Source organism: Lepisosteus oculatus, chromosome 7 (genome assembly GCF_040954835.1).
Source record: "Lepisosteus oculatus isolate fLepOcu1 chromosome 7, fLepOcu1.hap2, whole genome shotgun sequence".
In the NCBI taxonomy this organism is placed as follows: domain Eukaryota; kingdom Metazoa; phylum Chordata; class Actinopteri; order Semionotiformes; family Lepisosteidae; genus Lepisosteus; species Lepisosteus oculatus.
Genome location: NC_090702.1, coordinates 49,296,617 through 49,319,196, shown reverse-complemented (window position 1 = coordinate 49,319,196; position 22,580 = coordinate 49,296,617). Strand labels below are relative to the sequence as shown.

Below are 22,580 nucleotides of genomic sequence, written 5' to 3'. Positions count from 1 at the left end.
AGTGGCTTAAAAAGTACTCATCTATATTGAAAATTAAACATTACATGCATATCCCATGTACTGTCTATACATAGTATATACTCCTGAGCATTAAAAGAATCTTATCACTAGCAGGTGCATTGACATTTTACCAAACAGGCATGACATACAGTAGGTTAATGTATTTTGTAGCATCTTATCACTTGCCATTAACAAGGGTTGATCAGCAGGAGTCTAATGTGAAAAGTCAAAGGCTAGAATGGCCGCAGTTGAAAGTAAGACAAGCTGTGCATGTGTGACACATGGTTTGCACCAGGTTGCAGATGTTCCCTTATGGCGATTCTGTCCCATTCCTCTCAAAAAGCTCGGACAAGCATGTGCGCCTTCACTGGTCTCTGAGCCCTGGATGCCACACATCTTTGCAGCTCATCCTACCTCTTGTAGGATGCAGCCTATCCTCTTGAAGAGATTGCCGAATCACGCAGAGTAAGTGTGATCGGTATAGCGCCATGCAGTCAGGGTGCCATTAGTCTCCGCATGGAGTTCTGTACTGACTGGACATCATACTTGAAGCTCACCATCAGTTGGCCTGGTTTACCACAACAATCAGCATGTTGTTATATTCATTAATATTATACTCATTAGTGTCCATCACCCAGTTTAATAATCATGTAAAAGAGTCTAAAGACTCTGTTGTTATGTCTAGTTCATTGCATATCAATAGACACAGTGAAATATCATCTAAAGGCATTGACCAAGGAGCACGAAAAGCTCATGAAAGAGAATGTTTGAAAAATAATAAAATGAAAATACACCAGGTGACACATCTTCCGTTTATGCCCTGCATGTCTGTATATTAGACACTACAAAGCAATAAAAACTTTGTGGAGCTCAGGAGGTGGTACAACACCTCCTTCCTTTCTGCCACAGCTTCATCAGTGTTCATGTTGTTGGGCATGTTTAATGAGACAGATATAGTGCACAAGTTCATGAACAATTATCTTTAACTAGAAAATTAGCCTTGATTATCCTGTTATTTTTTATTCTGCACCCTTCAATAACCATGCCCCCACCCCCCATCATTAAGGATATGCTGTATCAACCTTGATAGACAAAGGTGTTTATTATTCCATGCTCTTAACAGTATGTTTGTATCTACAGTATATATTCTATGCAGGAAAGCCCAGCCAGACTGGTAATGCCAGTCTTTCTCAATCAAAGCCTGACTCTAAGATACAGTCTTTGATCTCCACCCAGAGTTATTTATACAAGAAACAAACTTTGCATCATATTAGTATCTTGTTTAATGTTTGAGACGCAGCTCTTTGAGTCGAGTCATTCATTAACCCAGGCCTTTTTCTTGTTTCAAAAAAGGCACTGTTTGCTGCTATGTGATATTGTCTTTGGCAGTGTTTTCTGTAACAACTTTTCAAACAATTCACCGCAGGTAGCTACAGTACCACACCTGCTCTATCATCAACGCCTGGTCTCCTTGACAATGGAAGGCTGACGTATGCTTTCAAAGGCGGTGGCATTTGAATGTTTCTGGAATTGATCAAAAAATGTATAAAAGCACATGAATAACAGCAAACTTTCATTATTTTGTCACCATCATTTTAAACTGACATTAACAATAACTAGCAAATCCTTTTATGATATCATTGCGCACAAACATATGAAAGAATTAGTTTAAGGGTGAGAGGGGACCTATCCATTTTCTTGTCAAATGTATCTTTAGCTACTCACATCCAAAACATCTTGGCAGGTTGTTCCATATACTTGGCATCTCTTTAAAGGCACCTGTTCGGGCTGCACCTGTAGATTCTACAGTCCCTGTTTGCAGTACATACTGTGAATTAATATCTCAAATACGGTGCCACTGAAATGCTAGGTATGTGATTTTTTTTGTCATCCAACCGTTTCTTGAAAGAAGCCGAGGTAGGGGCTTCAGGATCATTGCTGGGTAGCTTGTGTGTTCCACACACTCCCACAGACCTTCCCTTTGGCTGAAGAAGTGCCTTCTGTTCTGGGTTTTAAACTCATTTCCACATACAGTACATTCCACTTGTGACCTCTGGTTAGTTTTTTACTGTTCATTCAGAAGAAATGCGCTAGCTTGACTGTGTCAGTGCCCTTGAGGATTTTGAAAACTTGTTATGGGTCTCCTTGCAGACTTTCTCTGTTCAAGACTTTAATTCATTTTTAATTCTCTTATTGTGCATTCCATCTCTGTATTTGCTGTAACTGCTGTCTTATGCTGCTTTATAGAACATAACATATTGTATTAACTTAAATGTCAATCTTTGTGTTACCACTCTGTGTAGTCCTTGCACAATGGAAAGTTTTACACTCCACTAATTGCTCCAAAATAAGGCTACCTTGTATGAAGGTGTCAGTGAGATCAGAGGTTTCCAGTTCTGATACTCGCTGACTGGAATCTAGCAGGGATTTGTTGCTTTTATGTTTTAAACAGCTCACTCAATTTCATGTGGGTGAAGTGTCAGATGATCCCATCAGTTTAACTGGCTCTATTTATTCCTTCTCCACAGCCTTACACTGTTGATGATTCAAAGAGAAACAGCAAACATGCTGGATTCCAGACCCCTAGGTCTGGAACTGGGAGGCAAGGAGGGAGTGATTCAATATAAAACAGATGGATCAATGGGTATTGGGGTTTAAAATAACCTTTAACGTTCAGTTAATTTGAGGAATTACGTAATATATTGTTTCACAATCCACAATATTGGATCACATTTTCAAAACTGGGAAAAATTGAAAAAAGAAGAACACAAATCCCATTCAAACATATCTATCAATTACAGCATCAACATTAAAAATCTTTAGACTTATCAATAGCAATTGCACAGAAAGACAGACAGATGTTGTGTTGATAATGGAGTTTGAGACTGCTCTCTCAGGATACCCAATTTAAAATCCTCAGCTAAGAGAAACCTGGAAGGCAAGACCTTCAATTCAAACAATAACAAATCTATATAAGCTGAACTGAAGTATTTGCACACCACTAGTGTCTTTAATCTTTTATCCAGACTCTACAGGTCCAAGTTCAGTTCTCCAGGACAACAGTCTAGGAAGGGATGTAAGTCTTAAATCTACACCAGCTTCAGGGCAGCGAAGGAAGGCTAAATTGGTAAAATTAAGCCTTTTATTGAAATAACTTAGCCTGCTTTCTGAAGTTGCTGATGATGATCTAAGAAGACCTAAACAACCTCCTGGAACATTGCTCTTAAGCACTGAATGTAGGTAACCCTAAATTAGTCATGTGCTTGAGAAGAACTTGGTTCCATTGAGCCAAATTATTGCTTCAGCCATGTACACTAACTAAGTGCTCAGGTGGAATAACAAATCAAAAGCTCATGCGTCCCTTAGATGGGCTGCTGACCAGCTGAGATGTTTCACAGGTGTAGGCAAACCTGGCACTGCCTTTCCTTTCCATAGCAAGGCTCAGGTAAGCTGCAGCTTTGACTGACGTGTCAATCAAGCATCCCAGACCCAATATACAGTATAATGGCAGCTTTCCATTTGGCAAATACAAGATCCCACTTGCAATAGGAAGCTGTCTTCAAGTGACATGTCATTAATTTGTTATTGGCAGGTGGATTGAAGTTAATTGTTTAAATGGCCCATTAAGTATTTCAGGGACAATGAAGGGAGTACAGCTCAGCTTTAATGGAAGTCCAGTAGAGAGGGCAACTGTCAAGTTTACTTAATTATGTAAAACAGTGGGAGGCAGTCTGACAGGAAATTCATCACCCATTTTACTTAAAAATTGTGTTGGCAGTTATAAAAAAGAGTAAAAGACTTTGATAGAACGAAATTTCAACTTAAGGGCTATTAGATATCTAAATGGTGTAATTTGAGGTTATTGTGATTTGTTAAGATTTTTCTCTCTTTGATGGTTTTACAGAACACTGGACACGATGCGTTTAAATGAAGCTGTGGTGCACATTATCACTAATGAAATCTTTTTGTTGTTGTATGGTTTATGATGATTAGCAACATTCCTAAGGTCACGTTAGTAATGAGCTTAAATATAGATTTAATACAAACAGTTTATACTATGTATATTACAAATGACTGCATGGACAACCGTGGTGCAATGTGATAGGTTTATTACTTTGCAATACAAAATCTGCATTGATATCATCATGAAATAAGGTAGTGCATGTCAGGAAAGGAAAGGCCATAGGTCTACTGTAACACAGGCCCAGATTAATTCAAAACTCCACTACTCAGTACTGTACACCAAAAATTCTATTTCTTTGGTGACTCATGAGTGGGTCAAAATTGTATTTTAATGGAAGCTTGGATAACCTTGTGCTTCTTACACTAAGCTTTGTGACACATTTAAGAATTCTTTTTTTAGGCAATGATTTTAAAAACTAGTTTGAAATCATAAGAATTCAAAAGAGTAATTTTAATTCCGTTTTCTTAAATGGGAAATATTTCTAATATTTTTCTTAAATATGAAAGTCATATTTCTTAAATATGACTGCTGTAAAGTGCAAATTCTATATACTGTATTAAGCGCTTATGCCATGGCACAAAGTTATTTTTGTTACATGTCCTATTTATTCAGTAGCTCATAAATTAAAGATCACACCTTGGATGTCTTTTCAAATCTATTTAAGCAGTATTTAATACAATCCAAATTGTTTAACAAAACTTTTTAATATATACTGTATAATAGATTTAAAATGTATATTTAAAAGATCAAAAGCCAGAGTAAAAACCCTCATTCTAGCAAAGACCTGCTTGGAGAAAATTTTCTTTGATTTGTCTTTCTGTATTTCACTCCCTGTAGTCATGGTTATTTCGTAGTTGGAATTGATATTACTTTCGAGTCGGTAACGCAAGGAAAAAAACAGTTGCTTTATATATATATATTCATTTTTAAATTAAAACATCGTCCCACTCTTAATAAGCTTTTAGAACGTTTTTACAGACACACACTTTAAATTAGTTTTGAGTTGTGCATTAGAAATAGTGATGGTGAACTGCAAAGTAATAAAAAATATCATGTTTTAATTAAAATGAAACCGAGGGACACTTACTGTAACTGAATATAAAAGCTTTCTTTTTAATATTTCTGATGATGAAAAACAAAAGTGGAGTAAAATAAAACTGTCACCTCTACGAACATGACCGTCATTATCATTACAGTACTCAATTCGTGCTGTACTATATACGAGAGTAGTGTACTGTTGCTGGGATGGTAACCTGACTGTTCAAAGAAACAGCCATAAAATATAGAAAAAAATGAATAATATAAAAGTGAAATTAGAACCAGAGACGGATCAGTAGTTAGCTACTTAAAGAGGCAAGATTTATACAAGCGAAAAGATTGTAGCTTTATAGTCCGCAAAGGAAAAAAAAAGTTTCTGTTGTAGGAAAAAAAAAATCCATTATCAGATGATTCGGTTACTAAGAAACACTTTCAGTCATAAAAGAGCAGGAATGTTTCCTCCAAAGTAAAGGTCCACTCCCTTTTAAAAGAACTTGGCTTGCTCATAAAACACAAATCAACCGCACAGGCCAGCCCGTGAAACAGTGAAGACTCGGGCTGTCTACCGCACTGGCATCCCGGACTGAGCGCCGGCTGGGTGGCACCAGGTAGCGGAGCTTCTCTCGGAGCAAGCACTTCGTGACGGAGAGCAGCGTCTGAGTCATCGCCGCTTCCAGGGAGAGAACAGGCGAAATGGACCGATTAGTGTTCTCTGACAGGGTAAGGCTGATGAATTACTCTCCACCGCTGAACGACTCATTAAATTAAAAAGGATTTCAGCGCGTCGCCGAGGCCTCTAATGTGTTTGTTCTCCAGCTCCGACGCCAGGCTGATTCAGCAGCCAGGTTGTGCACCTGTATGGGCTGTTCTTAGGTTAAACATGTATCTAATTACTCCGTCTTTAAATACACCGTATCTAAGAGGAAGACAGAGGACGCAGTCAAGTAAAGTTGCGTTGGTGATGAAAGGTTGGGAATTATACATACCTGTACATGTAGCATCCTTTCCCTAAAAATATAAGTGATGCACAACGTACAGTATACTGTAATTTAAAAGTTGTAAGATAAACATTATTTCTAATTAATGAAGTCTTTAAACCGTTCAGTTCAGCTGCAGTCGCAAATTCAAACGCGTTTACGCGATTACTGAATCGGAAACTGAAGTATGGCAACTTTAAATTCAGTCTGGCATTAAAAAAAAAATAGTCCGCTAAAAAAATTGTAAGGTATTGGTAACTGCCAGGGAATTTGATTCTTCAAACGAAGATTGCTAACTAGAACGCGGTCACTGCAACTCCACTTCGCTAATGACGGTAAAACTAGGAATTTATTTCTACTTTGACCTGCAAGTCATATTTACGTTTCACACTTTTTTAAATGGGGTTATAATTCTTATTCAGTGCATGATGACGTGTACAGTTTCTCCCGCGGATAATCACATTTTTAGCCGTTACTGTTGAGTACTCGGTAAGGCATGGAATGAGCAACCCTTCAAGGCTCTTTTGAAATGGTTTTAAATATTAACCCCCACCTCCCTGTATTGGTAGTTGGGGAGTTTTATTTGCGATTTCTTTTTACTACGTGACGCTGGCACAAGCCGATACCAGCGCGTTATGGCAACGTTATGATTACCCAAAGGCATGTTTTGTCTGACCTCCGGGAGGATATACAGCTCATTGTGACAGTTTAATGCACCTCTGTGATGGTGTTGTAAAAATAGATCATGTCAGGTTTAACAGGCACTGGGGTTTTAATAGCTTTGCGTTCCGTGCTTTCTGAAAGACAGTTTAATTGGACCAGCAGACATTTAATATTGCTCCTGCAAAATTGAGAAGCAATTCTTGTCGCCGAAGTCTAGAGGCTCGTCACAGCAGCTTTTAATTGGGCATCATTTGTATGATATTGTATTTTTAAGTGAGCATGCATAGGTGTCTGGTTAGTTACTAAAGTTAGGACATTAAATAGGTAGGAACCCATTAAGTAACTTTATAAAGTCTTTAAAGCACATTAAATAAGGATAGAAAGTGAGAATACACTATTGTACATAATGACACAATTTAGCTCTCTAAGATGGTGGTGGTTGTCAGTCTTGGAGTTCCCCTGTCTCTGTTAGTTTTGTTACATCTGGGCCCTTAATCACCAGTGCTAATTGCTGCCAGTCTTTTTCTTAATTTGCTAATTAAGAATTGGCTTCCTTATGTCTGGTCAAACAGCTCTTAATAGGTGGTTAATATGCTGGCGAACAGACACAGGTGGGAATGCTGACCCTGTATCAGGCACGGCCACAGTCGGACACTGTTTTTTTGCTTCTGCTTCTGCCCAGTCGGTTATACTGTATCTCAGTTCACACATTTGAATGAAAGTCAGTCTTGAAACACACTAATTAGCAGAGGGTTCGAACCAATTACAAATCTCATTCAGCTGAACGCAAATATTAAAAAAAATCTGAAATAAATAAGCCTGTGAAGAAAAAAAACCCTGATGTCACAGAGGTTTCCCAGCATCGGGAATGTAAACCTCTGGATTAGGGGGTTCTTGAGACCAAGGACTAACGGGGGAGGTGGAAGCTTTCTTGCTGAGTGCCTGCCAGCTCTGTGGCTGGAAGGTTGCCGGTTCAAATCCAGCGGCCGGCAGAGGAATCCTACTCTTGGGCCCCTGAGCAAGGCCTTTAACCCCAGCTGCTCCAGGGGTGCCGTATAAATGGCTGACGCTGTGCTCTGACCCCAAGCTTCTCTCTCCCCGTCTGTGTGTTTTATGGAGAGCAAGTTGGGGTATGTACATTGTATACATATGGCTAATCTTATCTTATCTTGGCCATAAGACGGGGAGGCTTGAACCCTACACAGACTGCAGGGCCAGCTGCAAAGGGGAGATGGGACAAAGGAGGGTCGCCTGAGTCAAATGTGAAGGGAAGCGTTTGAGTTCAGGTTATGTACAATAGCTAGTTGGGTGGAGATGGTGAATAGGTGCAGCTATATGAGATTGACTATAGTTATCCCTCCCGAACTTCAGTCAATACTGTAACTTCCATTTAGCAAAATGTATTTATTTCCAAGGGTAGAATGTACTGCATCGTTATTTGCATAATTATTCTGCGGTAAATATCAAATTTGGTACTGTGCTCATCAGATAGGTCAGATTCCTGTCAGCAAAGACAAGAAGATGTTGAAAAGGCTTATCAGAATCGCCTTGTTTGATTGACAGATAGCAAAAACGCATATGCTTTCATACACATACCAAACAGGGGCCTGCATGACTGAAATGGAAGTTAATTGGGCTCGGGGATTAGTGCTTGGTATCACCTGTGAGCTCTACTTGAGGGATTTATGAGGCTGTCCTCATCAGCAACTGTGATTCTCTGAGGTACTGCTCATCTCACTTATTAAGTAACAGAGCTTTAGTGTTTTTTTTACTGGGAATCGTATCCACCAAAAAAGGCCCACTTGTTAACACATTACAAAACACCCTGAGAACGCAGAGCACTGCACAAAAGTGTAGAGATGCAGAGAGCCACAGTGCAGCTCAGTGAGGGTTTGAAATGAGTGTTAATTTGTTATGAGAAGGCTGTTTTCTGCAGTACACCAGAGAAGCCACACACAAGGTGTACCTACTGTGGTGCTTTAAATCCAAGCAGTTTTGCAGAAAGTTTTATAGCCTGAGAACAGCTCCTGTCACGCTCTGTTATTACCATGAATGGGTATTGGATATACAGCTTTCATAAAATGTTCTTTTTGCATAATGTAAATTTCAGGTCACGCTGTTCAAAACAATTACGTGGAAGAGTGCGTCTCCTTGTTCTGAGACAGAGAAGCTTTTTGTACAGGTACATCCCAAATTTATGTCTGTAGGCAGGGATGAGGCAGGAAACAGTCTTTAGTTTGAAGATGGATGGTGGGGAATTTCTTCACATCACTTCAGGTGCTGAGAGTAGTCCTGCAGTAGTTTGTCAGATCTTAATTGTAACAAACAGTAGACCTGACATTACTATAGAGCCTGTCACAGGTGAGCAGTCAACCACATCTATCTTTCAGTAAAAGGTTTCTTTATTCATCTTTTGCATAATCTTGACTGCTCAGTGAATGAAGGTCCCTTTGTTTGTCAGTTTCTTTTAGAAGCACACAGCATTATTGCATTAGTAATTAAGAGGGATCAAGGAGATGTGAAGTCGTGTTCTGTCTGGGTCTGAAGCATTCAGTCTTTGCCAGACACAGATTGTAATTGCATGTTTAGATCGCCAAGCTCCAGTTTTCCAGGAATGCACTCCAGTTAATTCACTTGCTAAGAAGTTTCAAGCCCAGTGCATGATCACACCTTTCCATCCAAGAAGGCTGATGAGTGATGGATGATAGGTTAAAGTTTGATGTGGGCCTGTGTCTACAGTGAAAAGTGAAAAACAAATCCTAAAATTAATAAAAAATAAAAAAAACTGAAAATAATTGAATAAGTATTCTCCCCCTTGCTTTGACACACCTAAATTACCTCTGAAGTAACCAATTCTCTTCTCCAAGTCACATAATTGCTTGACTGGAGTCCACCTGTGTGCAGTTGAGGTGTTTCACATGATTTCAGAATAAATACACCTGTGTCTGGGCAAGGATACCAGTCAGGGCAAGGATATAAGAACATTTCCAAGGCATTGAATATACCTCGAAACACAGTGAAGTCCATCATTAAAAAGGTGAGAAAATATGGAAGAACTGTGAATCTGCCCAGAACTGGCTGTCCTTCAAAACTAAGTGGCCAGGCAAGAGGAGCCATAGTAAGGGAGGCCACCAAGAGGCCTATAGCAACTCTTAAGGCCTTACAGTCCTCCATGACAGAGATGGGAGAAACTGTGCGTGAGACAACAATAGCACACACACTTCATAAATCTGGCTTGTACGGAAGAGTGACGGGAAGAAAGCCTCATCACATCTCAGCTGGAGTTTGCCCAAAGGCGTGTAAGTGCCTAAACAATTTGGAGGAAGATTCTATGGTCCGATGAGACCAAAATTGAACTTTGTTTGGTGCAAACCAAGCGCGGCAGATCACACTGAGCACCCTACCCCTACAGTGAAGCATGGTGGTGGCAGCGTCATGCTTTGGGGATGCTTCTCTGCGGCAGGGGCCGGAAAACTCATAGAAGGAAAAACGGAGGAAGCCACAGTAAGTACAGAAAAATCCTGGAGGAAAACATGCTGCAATCCACAAGAGCCCTGGGACTTGGAAGACGATCCATGTTACAACAGGACAATGACCCGAAACACACAGCAAAAGACTGGAGTGGCTTGTACCAAAAAGGTTAACGTCCTGGAGTAGTTCAGTTCGAGCCCAGACCTCAATTCTATTGAGCATCTGTGGAATGACTTAAAACTTGCTGTTCACAATTGGTCCCCATCCAACTTGATGGAGCTTGAGCAATTTTGCCAAGAAGACTGGGCAAAAATTCCAGTGTCAAGATGTGCAACGCTGATAGAGACTTACCCAAAGAGACTCACGGCTGTAATTGCTCTCAACGGTGGTCCTACCAAGTATTGACTCTGAGAACTAAATTCTCACTTAAATACATCATGGTTCCATGCTGTGACACAATAAAATGTGAAAAAGTCCAAGGGGGGGTGAATACGTTTGCAAGGCACTGTATTTAGCTGTGCTAGAGCAATGTGATTTGTTGTGTTGAATCCCCCTATTCTAGGAGAGCATACGTTTTGGGACAAATGGCTGACAGGTGTTCCATGTTGTATTTACGGTGAAAACCAAAGACCTGTGAATATACTGTATATGGCTTTGGCTCCAGCCTTTGTAGTTGACATTTCTGGTTTGGAAAGCTTGAGTTGGAAGCGTAAACCAAGATGAAGACTAGAGAACTGCTTATCGCAAAAAAGCAAGCAATAGCAAAGATGAAAGCAAAAAAACAACAACAAAACAATTATAACCATTGCAGAGAGATTGGGGATCGTAAAACAAACAGTATGTAATGTCTTGAAAAATAAACTACTGGAGGAATCGGCAGAGACCAGGTCATATAGGGTAGATGACAGCATTGATAACAGAAAAATCATTACAGCTGTGAAGAAAAACAAATAACTGCCAAAGAGATTTAAGACTATCTCCAGAGTGCAGGGGTGAACGTATCTCAGTTCACTGTGCACAGGAGACAGGCGAATTACAAGAGCTACACTGCAAGATGTAAACCTCTCTTCGGTATTATAAACATGAAGTCCACGTTAGAATTTGCAAAGAATAACGACAACAGTTTTGGAACTAACGTTTATGGACAGATGAGACAAAGATAAACTTTTATCAAAGTGACAGAAAAGCAAAAAAAGAGAGAGTGGAAATGCAAATGATCCTCAGCATGCTACCTCCAAAAAAAACATCTCTGAACGCATCGGCTGGAAATTCACCCTGTAGCAAAACAATACCTTAAAACATACTCTACCTTTCACCAAGGAATTCATCAGGAAGAAGCTGAAACTTCTGAACTGAGTCGGTCTCCTTATTCGCATCCCATTGAGCATGAATTTGACCCACTGAAGAGGAAACTAAAGTAAAAAAAAAAACACAAACTAGCAACAGCTGAAAATGGCCGCAGTTAAAGCTTAGCAAAGCGTCTCAAACGAACTGTGATGGTGCAGAGTTATCTAAAGTGAGGAGCTTGGGTCACACCACTGAGAATGAAGTTCACTGTAAGTACTCCAGTGATCAAGGAAATTATCAGTGTGCATTCTGCGTGTGGTGGCTAGAGAAATCGGCCCCGCCAGTAGTGAGCATATTTTTCTCTGTATATTAGAGTACAGAACTAGACAGGGAGTGTCTACTTCAATGGTGTCATATTGGCAAAATTCTCAGGTTAGAAAACCTGTCAGAGAGACCTTTAAAGTTTGTTCAACTGTTACAGGGGACTAAGACTGTCACAAGACTAAATGGTTTAATTCTTGACTTACAAGTATAGGCAAACAGGATCCACCAGTGATTTAAAATTACTTTGAGATCTAAAATGCATGAGGAAAGGGTTAAAAAGTTGTGCAAATCATGGAATGTTTTATATAAACCATTTTATTATGTTGAAGAGGCACCCAGGTGATTATAAGAAACTTGGTGGCATGAAGAAGCGGCATGTGATTGGCTGTGAGCAGACAATTCCCATAATTATGAAGAAGGGCGGTCTCCTACATCCACTGCACAGGATGTTGGCTGTATTGACCATTAATTACTATACGCATTTACTGTACGTGTTTTAAGAGAATGCTGTATTTGATGTTCATTTATTCTAATTAGATTAATTTAAAATGTTTTTTCATTAAGTAAAATGGGAATTTCTATGTATTAGAGAGCCTTTTCAGACTTATAGTAAAATTGGGATGCTTAAAGACCTGTGGGACAGAGCTCTTTCATAATTCGGGAGTGAATTAGATTCAAAGGATCCTATAATCTGCAAGTATCACAGATGAGGCACAGTAATATTCAGTAAGAAAAAAACAAAGCTACTCTTAAAGTAACTGTTCCACAATCTCTTGGTTCCTGTATGTGAGGGTGGATTATGGCTGTAATTGAATTTCCTGCTTGGAAAATGTCAGTCTTGCTGTTTCGTACATAGAGGTGAAATTTAGATAACTTTGGAATCACAAGTGGCATTAGTAAATTTTATTTTCAAGAGATGAAGGCTTAGATAATGCTTTGAAGGAAACAATGCATTATGATCGGGGGACCTATAAACTGACAGCCTTTACAAATCAACAAATCTTGATAATTCGTATAGCATCCCATTTGAGGGAAAAATGCAGTTTAGAAATAAAACAAAGTGAACTGGCTTGGCTGTTTGCCTTGAAAATGGCAAGTCAACCAACATGCTTTAATTAAAGGGTCCAGATCCATCACCTCTGTATATGTAGAGGTGTACTGTACCACAGAGTCTTCTTCTGCTTAACCCCCCCCCCCGCACTGACCAATCAGGGTGATCCTTAGGCTCCCTCACATATCCAGTAGTTCCAAGACACATTCGCAGCATCTGCATTGCTCGCTGGTACCTTCCGAACGTTGACATTGGCATTGTACTTCTGACACCATGCCTCTGTTAGTTATGCTAGCCATGTGTTAAGTACCAAGGTGTTTTGAATATGTTCAAGCCATATTACATCAATACTTTCCACTTGTGTCAAGATGGTAAATCCCATGGCTCCAAACGGAATAGATGTATGCACTTCCGAATGTGTCATGTTGAGCACTCATGGAACTAGTGAGCAGTTGAACAACATGGCTACATTCTGTAGTTCTCAGTGCGCTGTGATTAGTGTCGTATGAGTTGAAGACATTGCAGAGGTAACATCCATCCATTTTATAATCGTTTCATCCAATTCAGGGTCACAGGGTCGCAGAAGCCTATCCCGGCAAGCAACGAGTGCATGATGGGATACACACAGGACAGGATGCTGGTCCATGGCAGTCAACAGATACCACCAGACACAGAAAAGTAAAATACGTGTAAATGTAAAAAACATTCTCGAACAAAATGGCAGGAAGACACACACATGGTGTTTAGTTGCAGCAGGATAATGTGAGATCAAACAGCCCATATAATTTAAATACCCTGGACTCTGAGCTACTGTTACTGTATTTTCACCCTGACGTCCAACTCTTTCACCTAGTGCATTTGTTGGTGATCAGAGAGTGCAGTGGAAGGTGAAATTGTGGCTTACACAGGTACAGGTGGCTTATACACGTTTTTCATCCAGGGTGGCAGATGGAGACTTGTGAGCTTCTGGAACACATGAATGTCATGTGAAAAGAGTCTAGTAAATAATACCTACAGTAGCTACTACCTTTTTTTAAGAACCTTCCAATTCCTCTTGAAAGCGCTTCAGCAAAAATTTGTCGATTTAGTAGCAGTAACATTTCGAACAACATTCTTTGCTTTTATGGGTTGCGGATACAGTCACATAAAGGTACTGTATTATTTTAACTTCACTTCTCCATCTGCACGCACAAACCTATTGAAAATAAGGAAAGAAGCTTGACATAGCATGGCATTTGCTTATGAGCCTGCAGTTTAAGCAATTAAATGCTTGAAGGAGATTGTGAAACTATAAGTGATAGAAGGAATATAGTATGGAAAGTTTTACTCAAAGCGCTTTACAAGTAATGGGGATCCCCTCCACCACCACCAATGTGCAGCATCCACCTGGATGATGTGATGGCAGCCATAGTGCAGTCATCACCACCACACATCAGCTATTAGTGGGGAGAAACACAGAGTGATGTAGCCTATTTATAGATGGGGATTATTAGGAGGCCATGATTGGTAAGGGCCAATGGGAAATTTGGCCAGGACGCCAGGGTTACACCCCTACTTTCTTCAAGAAACGACCTGGGATTTTTAATGACTACAGAGAGTCAGGCCCTTGGTTTTACATCTCACCTGAAGGACAGCACTTGTTTACAGTATAGTGTCCCCGTCACTATACTGGGGCATTAGGACCCACATGGACCTCAGGGTGTGCGCCCCCTGCTGGCCCCACTAACACCTCTTCCAGCAGCAACCTTACTGTTTCCCAGGAGGTCTCCTGTCCAGGTACTGACCAGGCTCACACCTGTTTAGCTTCAGTGGGCTGCCAGTTGTGAGTTGCAGGGTGATATGACTGCTGACTGAAGGAGAAGTTTTTAATAGAAGTGGAAAATACCCTCTATTACGGTGAAGCATTTCTTTCAGCAGTTAGTGAACGGATTAGGACTTGTGGAGCATGTTAGTTAGATTTGCAGAAGGCATTTTTTCTCTTTTCACTTTTTGCTTTTCAGTTTGGGACTTGTAAATGAACTCTACTAACTTTTTGGAAATGGTGAGAATTCAAGGACAAGAAAAAGTAATCTGCCTGTGGGTACCAGCTACCTCAAGTGGTCACAGTATTAGTGTCAGATATTTTGGTGAAAAGAATGAAAAAATAGTAACAGTGACAAAGCAGTGTGTTGTAAATTGAGTGGGACATGGAGTGGAGTGAGATTTCACAGGTGAAAAGGCACAAAAATCTATCCCTGTTGCGAGGATGAGGAGATTTATACCTTCGGTCTTTGCAGATGTTGCAGAGACAGTGAATGGCAATTCGTCTGTCAGTCCTGTCAGTTCGAGAACTCACCCTAAACCACGCCAGCTGTCGCACGGCAACCCCCTCACTGAGAGGGCTGAAAGATCAGATGCCAGCTCATTACACTTCACCGCCAGCATCCAGATGACTTCTACCGGATTCATAGCCATTGTTTTTTATTTTCATTTTGCTCTACAGCCCGTAAGATGAATTGGGAACTGGTGGTTGGCAACTCGCAATTCAGACTGTGGCAATCTGTTCACATCCATCCAAGGTACCCAAGAACAACATCCTCTCCCACCTCTTCCTGAGGTCCTAGAGTGATTCGCCTCAGCCTTGCATGTATTTCAGTCTTTGTGATGGGTGCTCTATCTGCAGCACAGGTAGTGGCAGTGCTATCTGCCCTTGATGGACCATTACCTGTACAATATTGTATAATATCCCTGTGTGCCTGAAGCATTTAATTGGTGGGGTGGTGCTGTGCCACAAATACATAAATCATCCTTTTACAGGCAGCCAAGACTTAAATAATAAAACTTAAATTATTTTATTAATAAAATAATAAAAAAATAAATAAAACTGAAATGCACGGCTTTGATGTTGAAGTCTCAAGCTGCAGCACACTGTGTTTTATATGTATTGAGTTTAAATCGCAGTATGTGCTTAACTACACAGATACTAATTATACCCAGGTATGGAGATAATTTCTGCTGTAGTTAAGCAATTTCACAAGGGCTAAGAATAGCTTCCTGCTCTACCTGCATCAGTGGGATTGCGCAACTGACCTTTCTGAATTTGTACGTGGGGGTGGTGAGACTGTATTTCATCTTAACATTAATACAAGCTTTCACAGGTTTGCAAAGAGGAAACCTGTTAGGGCAGAATGGGGGAGTGTGTGGTCTCCATATTATGGAGTACAGTGACTTAAGCTTTCTGACCTTAGTCAAGTGGTCTATGAACATGTTAATGCGCTTATTACCTTATCTTAAAATGCTTAACTGTCTATCTGCCCAGTGCAGTATGGGGGAGAGGCAGAGCAGGGCCGGGGAAAGAGATGCCTTTATCAACTGTGAAGTGTTCTGTCTTATCATATGTGTTGCATTCCTGCAGTGAACACAGGCTAATGAATGAACAAACGCATTGCATAAGATTATTTCATTATTAGGATATGAATTGAAGTCAATGGAAGAGCCTGACATGCACACAAAGAGAGAGCTGGGGGAGTGCCTGTGTACGTGTGGGGGGGGGGGGGGGATGTGTGACTAAGCCGGCTATATCAGTTTTTAACATTCTTGTCCTTTATTCCTAATTTTCCTCTAAGTCAGAGCGTTCTGGGTTTCCCGGCATTTTGCGCCTTATCTCACCTACAAGCTGGTGCACGCCAAGCTGAGATTACTGCCATCGCTCACTCCAGCTGGGGCTGAATGACAGAGCCAGGCCCTCGTTGTCTGGCTGGGGTGTGGGGGGTGGTGGGGGCAGGTTACAAGAATCGCTGTAGCAAGGGTGTTTTCAAGCCCAGCGCCGATACAGAACTCTATCAAAATGAAAATCCTTCACCGCATAATTGAATTGGGCGCCGCCATCTCTGTCTCTCTCTCCCTGTGACAGAAATGTGTCCCTTTTGTTTAGGATAAAAGACAGGAGGGATTGGGGGGGAGCAAAGATTATTCCAAAGCACCTCATTTATATGGTAATAGCAAATAATTACAGGCAAACCATTGACTGTTTTGAGTGCCCAGGTCTAAAGGGACAGGGATGAGGGATGGGGTTTGCAGTTGTACAGTACTAGATGGCTATCAGCACATTATATCGTACTAATTACTCTTTAGGTGACAGGTTCAGTGTACTGCAACTGCAAGCCATTTAGCCTAATTATCACCTATTTAGTCACTAATAAAACATCACTAATGGCATTGAGTTTACCGTTTAATTGACCAACACTTGTGCAGGCTGGGCTGTCAATTAACTGGGATATCCAAGGTCAGTCTGGCGCGGTGAAGGGATCGATGTCTCATTCCGAAAGGCAGCGTTCTGAGCTGGGCTCTCCCTGCTGCCGTGCCAGACCTTCGTTTTTCCACCTTGCTCTTCCTTGCCTTCTGTGACTCCCGGTTAGGTTCACCGGGCTTTAGCAATGTGGGGTCCGACTTCAGAATGGAGCTCCTTTTGCATCGTTCCCTTGGAGTTGTGCGAGCAGACAGGGGGCTTAAGGTTTGCATGAAAAGAAGGTGAGTTTCTGATGCGTGAATCCATGGGTGTTTTCGTGCGTGCAAGTTGGGCTAACTTTGTTGCTGTTTTTCTTCGTCTGGACTTGATTGCATTCGAAGAATTCTCAAATGAGTAAAAGCTGTGCGAAATGCTTGGCTTTAATGTCAATTGTGTCAACTGATGTGATGCCGCCCTTTCATATCATTTACAGTATGTCTCTTGTGCACAGGTCAGTGTTGTGAACTGGATGCTCTGGGGTTTGGTTTAGGTTTCGGTGAACTTACAGACGAGGAGGTAAAATAGTAGTTTCTGTTTTGCAGATGATGCTAGAGAGGCTTGTTTCTGCAAGAGCCGCCAGGCTGTTAATGTTGAATTTGACCAAATAGCTTCGCATTTTTATCCCTGCTGCGTTGACTCTCAGTATCTGTGCCCATCCACATCCTGCGCTACTTGACAGGGCCAGGAAAGGGTTCTAGGATAGGCAGGTGTGGCTCCTCAGAACACAGAGGCATGAATAGCATTTTTGCAGCTCATTAAGTAGGTTTGCTCTGCCATGGAGAGAGAATAGGGGTATACTGTACTGTAGCTCAGTGTTAATACTGAGTGTGCTGCCCACTTATCAGCTAGTTGCAAATGCGGTGCAGGTGAACAGGGGCTGTGGTGAAAGTCTCCTCTCCAGAGTGGTCAGACTCAAGCGTGAGCGAATGTGCAGCCTTTCTGCACTGGACATCTAACAGATCACCTGAGGCTTGTTTATTTGTGACAAAGATGTACATGAGAATTTATGGAAAAGGATGATGTAGCAGAATGTTTATTTTGGGGTGTAAACAATATGGACTAAATACAGCCTTTAAATGCTGCTCTGTGTTGTTTTATGGGTCATTCACTTTGAAGGCAGTCTTTAAATGGCTGGTGGTGTGACACTTCATTAACATTTTGTAGTTTAATAATATTAAGGCATTGCAGAAAGGTACTGTAGGTACAGTATTTGTATTTGCTTATTAGGAAATCATGATATTCTGCTTTATGTGTACATGTATGTTGATTGATATATTACAAATCCCTTTTGTAGGTTATTTTGAACTTGATTTTAACTAATAAATGGGCATATAATAGTCTTGAAAGAGAGCATTGGTTTCATTCAAAGAAATAAAATCAGAGTTGATTTGCTGGAGCTGCAGCTGCAAACGTGCTATTGGAGTATGAGGAGCCTTAGACTGACAGGCCTGGGTGGTGTGGATGACAGTGTGGAGAGAGACTGCCGTCTGTCAGGTTATGGCTATATTGGCAGAGATGGTTATCCATGATATAAGAATCCTACCTAAGTGCAGCAGCATTTCAGAAATCAGTTTTATGCTATACAGTATCTGCATTCCCAGAGACATTCATTGTACAGATGTTGTGCAGAAAACACACCGAGACCATAGAAATCCATGGAACTATTATGAAGAGGGTCCATTGTCTAGATGCATCATTTAACTTCTGGATCATAGCCAAAGTCAAGTAAACGTTCCTGGCTCCTGTCATAATTCTGATATTCTGACAGTTTGCAGTGTTTGATCTCTTTAGGGGACCAAATATGCCATATGGATTATTACTATTAAAGTTCCAAACACTGTATAAATAATTCGTAACAACATTTGGATTTAAAAAGCATTAAAATAGAGCATTTGTTGTTGGGAATGAAATATTTTTTCTTATTTCTAATTAATAACCTAATTAATTATTTCTAATTAATAAAAAAAGACATTACTAAATCAATATTTTTGCGTTTGTTAACAGAGTGATAAATGACCAGTGTAAGCATACTATTATTTTCTAAACTGTGGATGTGTACTGTAGGTTGTGACTTTTTACCCTGCCCATTTTATTTATTTACGACTAAATATTGGTATTTAAAAGGGCATTCCAGTTATTAGCATTTGGCCGAAAATCAATGTTTCTGCTTTTTGCAGTCTGCATTTTTACAGTGATAATGAGTTGTGTGTTTACAAATGACAGGGAATTTGCAATATCCCTTGATCTTGTACACTATGCAATCTATGTGTGGTGTTGCCAAAGGGTTAACAATAAGGTGCACTGAAAATGTGACTGAGCAAACTATTTAAATCTGAAAAGGAGGTTTCTCTGCATAGATAAATTGGGGTGTGCTTCACTGCAGCCCGAAAATGGTGGATAGGATTATTGGGGCATACTGTATCCTTCATAGCACAGCTATAGCTCACAGTTTACTGGGTGAATTAATGGCTCCAGTGAGAAAGAACAAGCAGCTCTCTCTGGAGCACTCCCCCTGAAGAAGCTGTCAGGCAGCACCTTGGCTCACCACTGGCACTGATCCACTTATCACGGATTGTCGATTTTACAAACCAGTCCATGGAAAGCACATGTGCTCAGTCTCAGCAGGGTCAAATTCACTTTGACATAGAATAATGACAAAGCAGGGTGGCATGGTGTCACAGTGGTCAGCACTGCTGACTTGCAGGGCTGGGGGCCCTGGGTTCAATTCTAGACTGGGGGTGCTCTCTGTGTGGAGTCTGTATGTTCCACCCGTGCATACTGGTAGGATAATTGGTTTCTCAGAAAACTGGCTGTGGTGTGAGTCTGTGTCTGTGTGTGCCCTGCAATAGACTGGTGTCCCATCCTGCCTTGGGACCCTTACTTTCCTGGACAGGCTTCTGGATCAGTCTTAGAAAATAGGTGGATGAATGATAATATAATTTGCATTTAGTTGTTATTTTTAGCCATATTGGGTTACAGGTAGTTAGTTAGCTATTAGTGCTTACTGTTCATGCCCTTGGGATCGGCCAGTAGCAGGCAATCTTGGTGAGTGTTCAAGACAATGTAAACACAGACGCATGCTGGCATGAAAGGTGTTGCTTGGGAGATACACAGGCCACTCTTAATCTCATATCTCTCACTCCTTAAGCTTTATTTGCATAAGGATGTTATTTATTATGCTCAGAATTTTGCGATACTGCACTGAATTCTGTTACTTTGATATATTGTAACAAAACATATATTTTATGCCACATGCTATGTTCTGTATACAACGCAAAGGTTTCCCTTGTTTCTAATTTGTCTTAATGACAAGTACCTTAAGTTGGATAAAATCAATTAAACTCTAAAACAAAGTGAAAGATTAAACAAAATCTGAAACAGAAAATTGCATGTAACGCTAAAATGTAAAGTCAGTTTAAAAAAATGATGAATAAAATAGGCAACCTCAAATTCAATGATAGTTAAATGTCTATAAATAATAATATAAATACCTAAATAAGGAAAAAAGTAAGTGGTACTGTATGTAATAAAAGGCTGACTGAGATTTAAACAACTGAAGATAGTTGTTCAGTCCAGAAGTATCTGTTGACACAACTCATGTAGTTTCCACCCACCATTATCAATAGTGTTCCTTTCACCTTTCACATGGAAAATATTACCACATTTACTTTAAAAATGATTTTTAGCACAACCATATAAACAGCCTTCGTGAATAAATGTGTAACGGGTTTTAGTGGGGAGATCAGTATTATAGTTGGGAACGGACCTTGAACGTGCTGTACATGCATTCCTGTGGGGAATTAAGTTCTAGGTTTGTGATTTATGCGGTGTTTTCCAGCAACGCATCCGCCACATAAATCAGGAACTACCTGTGATTTGTCATGGCGGTTCAGCAGAGCTGAGTGTGAGAAAAAACACGTTGAACATGACCAGAACAATTTACCACATAGAGTTCTCTGGTCATGGATTTCTGTTCCATATTCATTGACAATTTGTATGGAGCAGCTTGACACAACCAAGCGTTTTTTTTTTCCATTTCAATATTTCTGTATAGTATTGACTTGATCGGTGGGTTTGAAAGTTATTGGCTACAACAGCTTTGCTTACCATACTATGGATTTGCTGCCATAATACTTGTTTAAATATAAAAATATTTTTTTTTCTTAGATGCATGAGTTTGTGATCCTATACTTAAAAGGTCATTGTACACTGGTGGCACAACTCCCTACCTATGGATTAATAGTGATTAGAAGGTCCGTCCCTCACTGAATGCACTGTCCCCTACTGGTGGATCAATGCTGATTGGAGGAGAGTCATGTCCCTCATTGACTGCACTGTCCTTTACTGGGGGGTCATTGCTGATTGGAGGAGAGTCATGTCTCTCACTGACTGCACTGACCTGTAGTAGAAGATCAGTGTTGATTGGAGGAGAGGCGCATCCCTCACTGACTGCACCACCCTGTACAGCAAGATCAGCTGACTGGAGGCGAATCATGATCCTCACCAGCAGTCCTGCATGCCCGCTGCAGGGCTCACCTTTGTGCCCAGTGGGCCTGCCCTAGCTGACTGCAACTGGGATTCCCCAAGTAGCTGAGCACTGCCACTAGAGCAATCCCAGACTCGAACCTGTGTTCGAGCAAATAACATTAGCTGAGCCACTGAGGTGGCTCCCCCTCACCTCCTACACCAATAACACCACTGTCTCAAAATCTCACCATGCATATCAAACACAGCAAGTAAATCTGAAACAGCTGAGAGTCCGGAGTCAATTAAAATGGGGTCCTGTGCAGCCAAGATGCAGTGCAGTATAAAATCAGATTAGACAGTCAGTGAAGGGACAGTGATCCGATTCTGCCCTTGTCGGTTTTCACCTGTTGTTTTGTAAGTGAGGCAGCACAAGCACGCTCCAAATCTATACAGCAGGTTTGTCTGGTTTTCAGTACTTGAAGGGCTTCACAGTTCACCATGCCTGGCACACACCACACAGCTGTAGCACAGAGCTTTCCCAGACATCTATTGTAATGCCTTTCAAGCAGAAAGGCAATAGCAACAGTTGCATTGCGTCAAAACATCTCTTCCTCAGTGTTCAGCCAAAAATGGGAAAACAACATTAGCTTTAAAAAAAACCCATGTAACATTAATACCAACACAGCTGCAAGCACTTGTCCTGTGCACTTCAGACTCGAAGTTGGCATGAGTCATCATTGCCCCCATCACCCTCTCCAAGCCTGATTGCACATTAAGTGTAGTGGTTTTCATTTTGAGAGGAGAACCTTTGATTCACAAACCTTTCAGTTTGGTTTCTATAGTACTACACTGGGCCTCATCCTATGCATGAAAATGAGTATGGGTCTGCTACTGCAGATGTGACACTAATTCCTTGAATTCTGCTATTGTGAACAAATTAATTGGTGGAATCAGAGCTTTGAAATGTGGTTTCTAGCTTCCTAGGGAAATATCCACCCACCAATGTTGTTTAAGTATTGACTGTGCAAAATGCCAGTTCACTTTGATATACTAGAAGATGATTCGATGAAT

At 40.8% G+C, this 22,580-nt stretch overlaps 1 protein-coding gene across 2 annotated transcripts in view; it reads left to right on the top strand.

Moving 5' to 3' along the window:
- The first annotated feature begins 5,459 nt into the window (after positions 1-5,459).
- LOC102688582 (dynein axonemal heavy chain 3-like) overlaps positions 5,460-22,580 on the top strand; it is a 238,715-nt gene continuing 221,594 nt past the window's right edge. For both annotated transcript variants that reach the window (XM_069192669.1, XM_069192671.1), the window contains exon 1: positions 5,460-5,722. In XM_069192669.1, the coding sequence (XP_069048770.1) occupies positions 5,696-5,722 (27 nt within the window). In that variant the 5' untranslated portion in view covers positions 5,460-5,695. The remainder of the gene's footprint in view (positions 5,723-22,580) is intronic.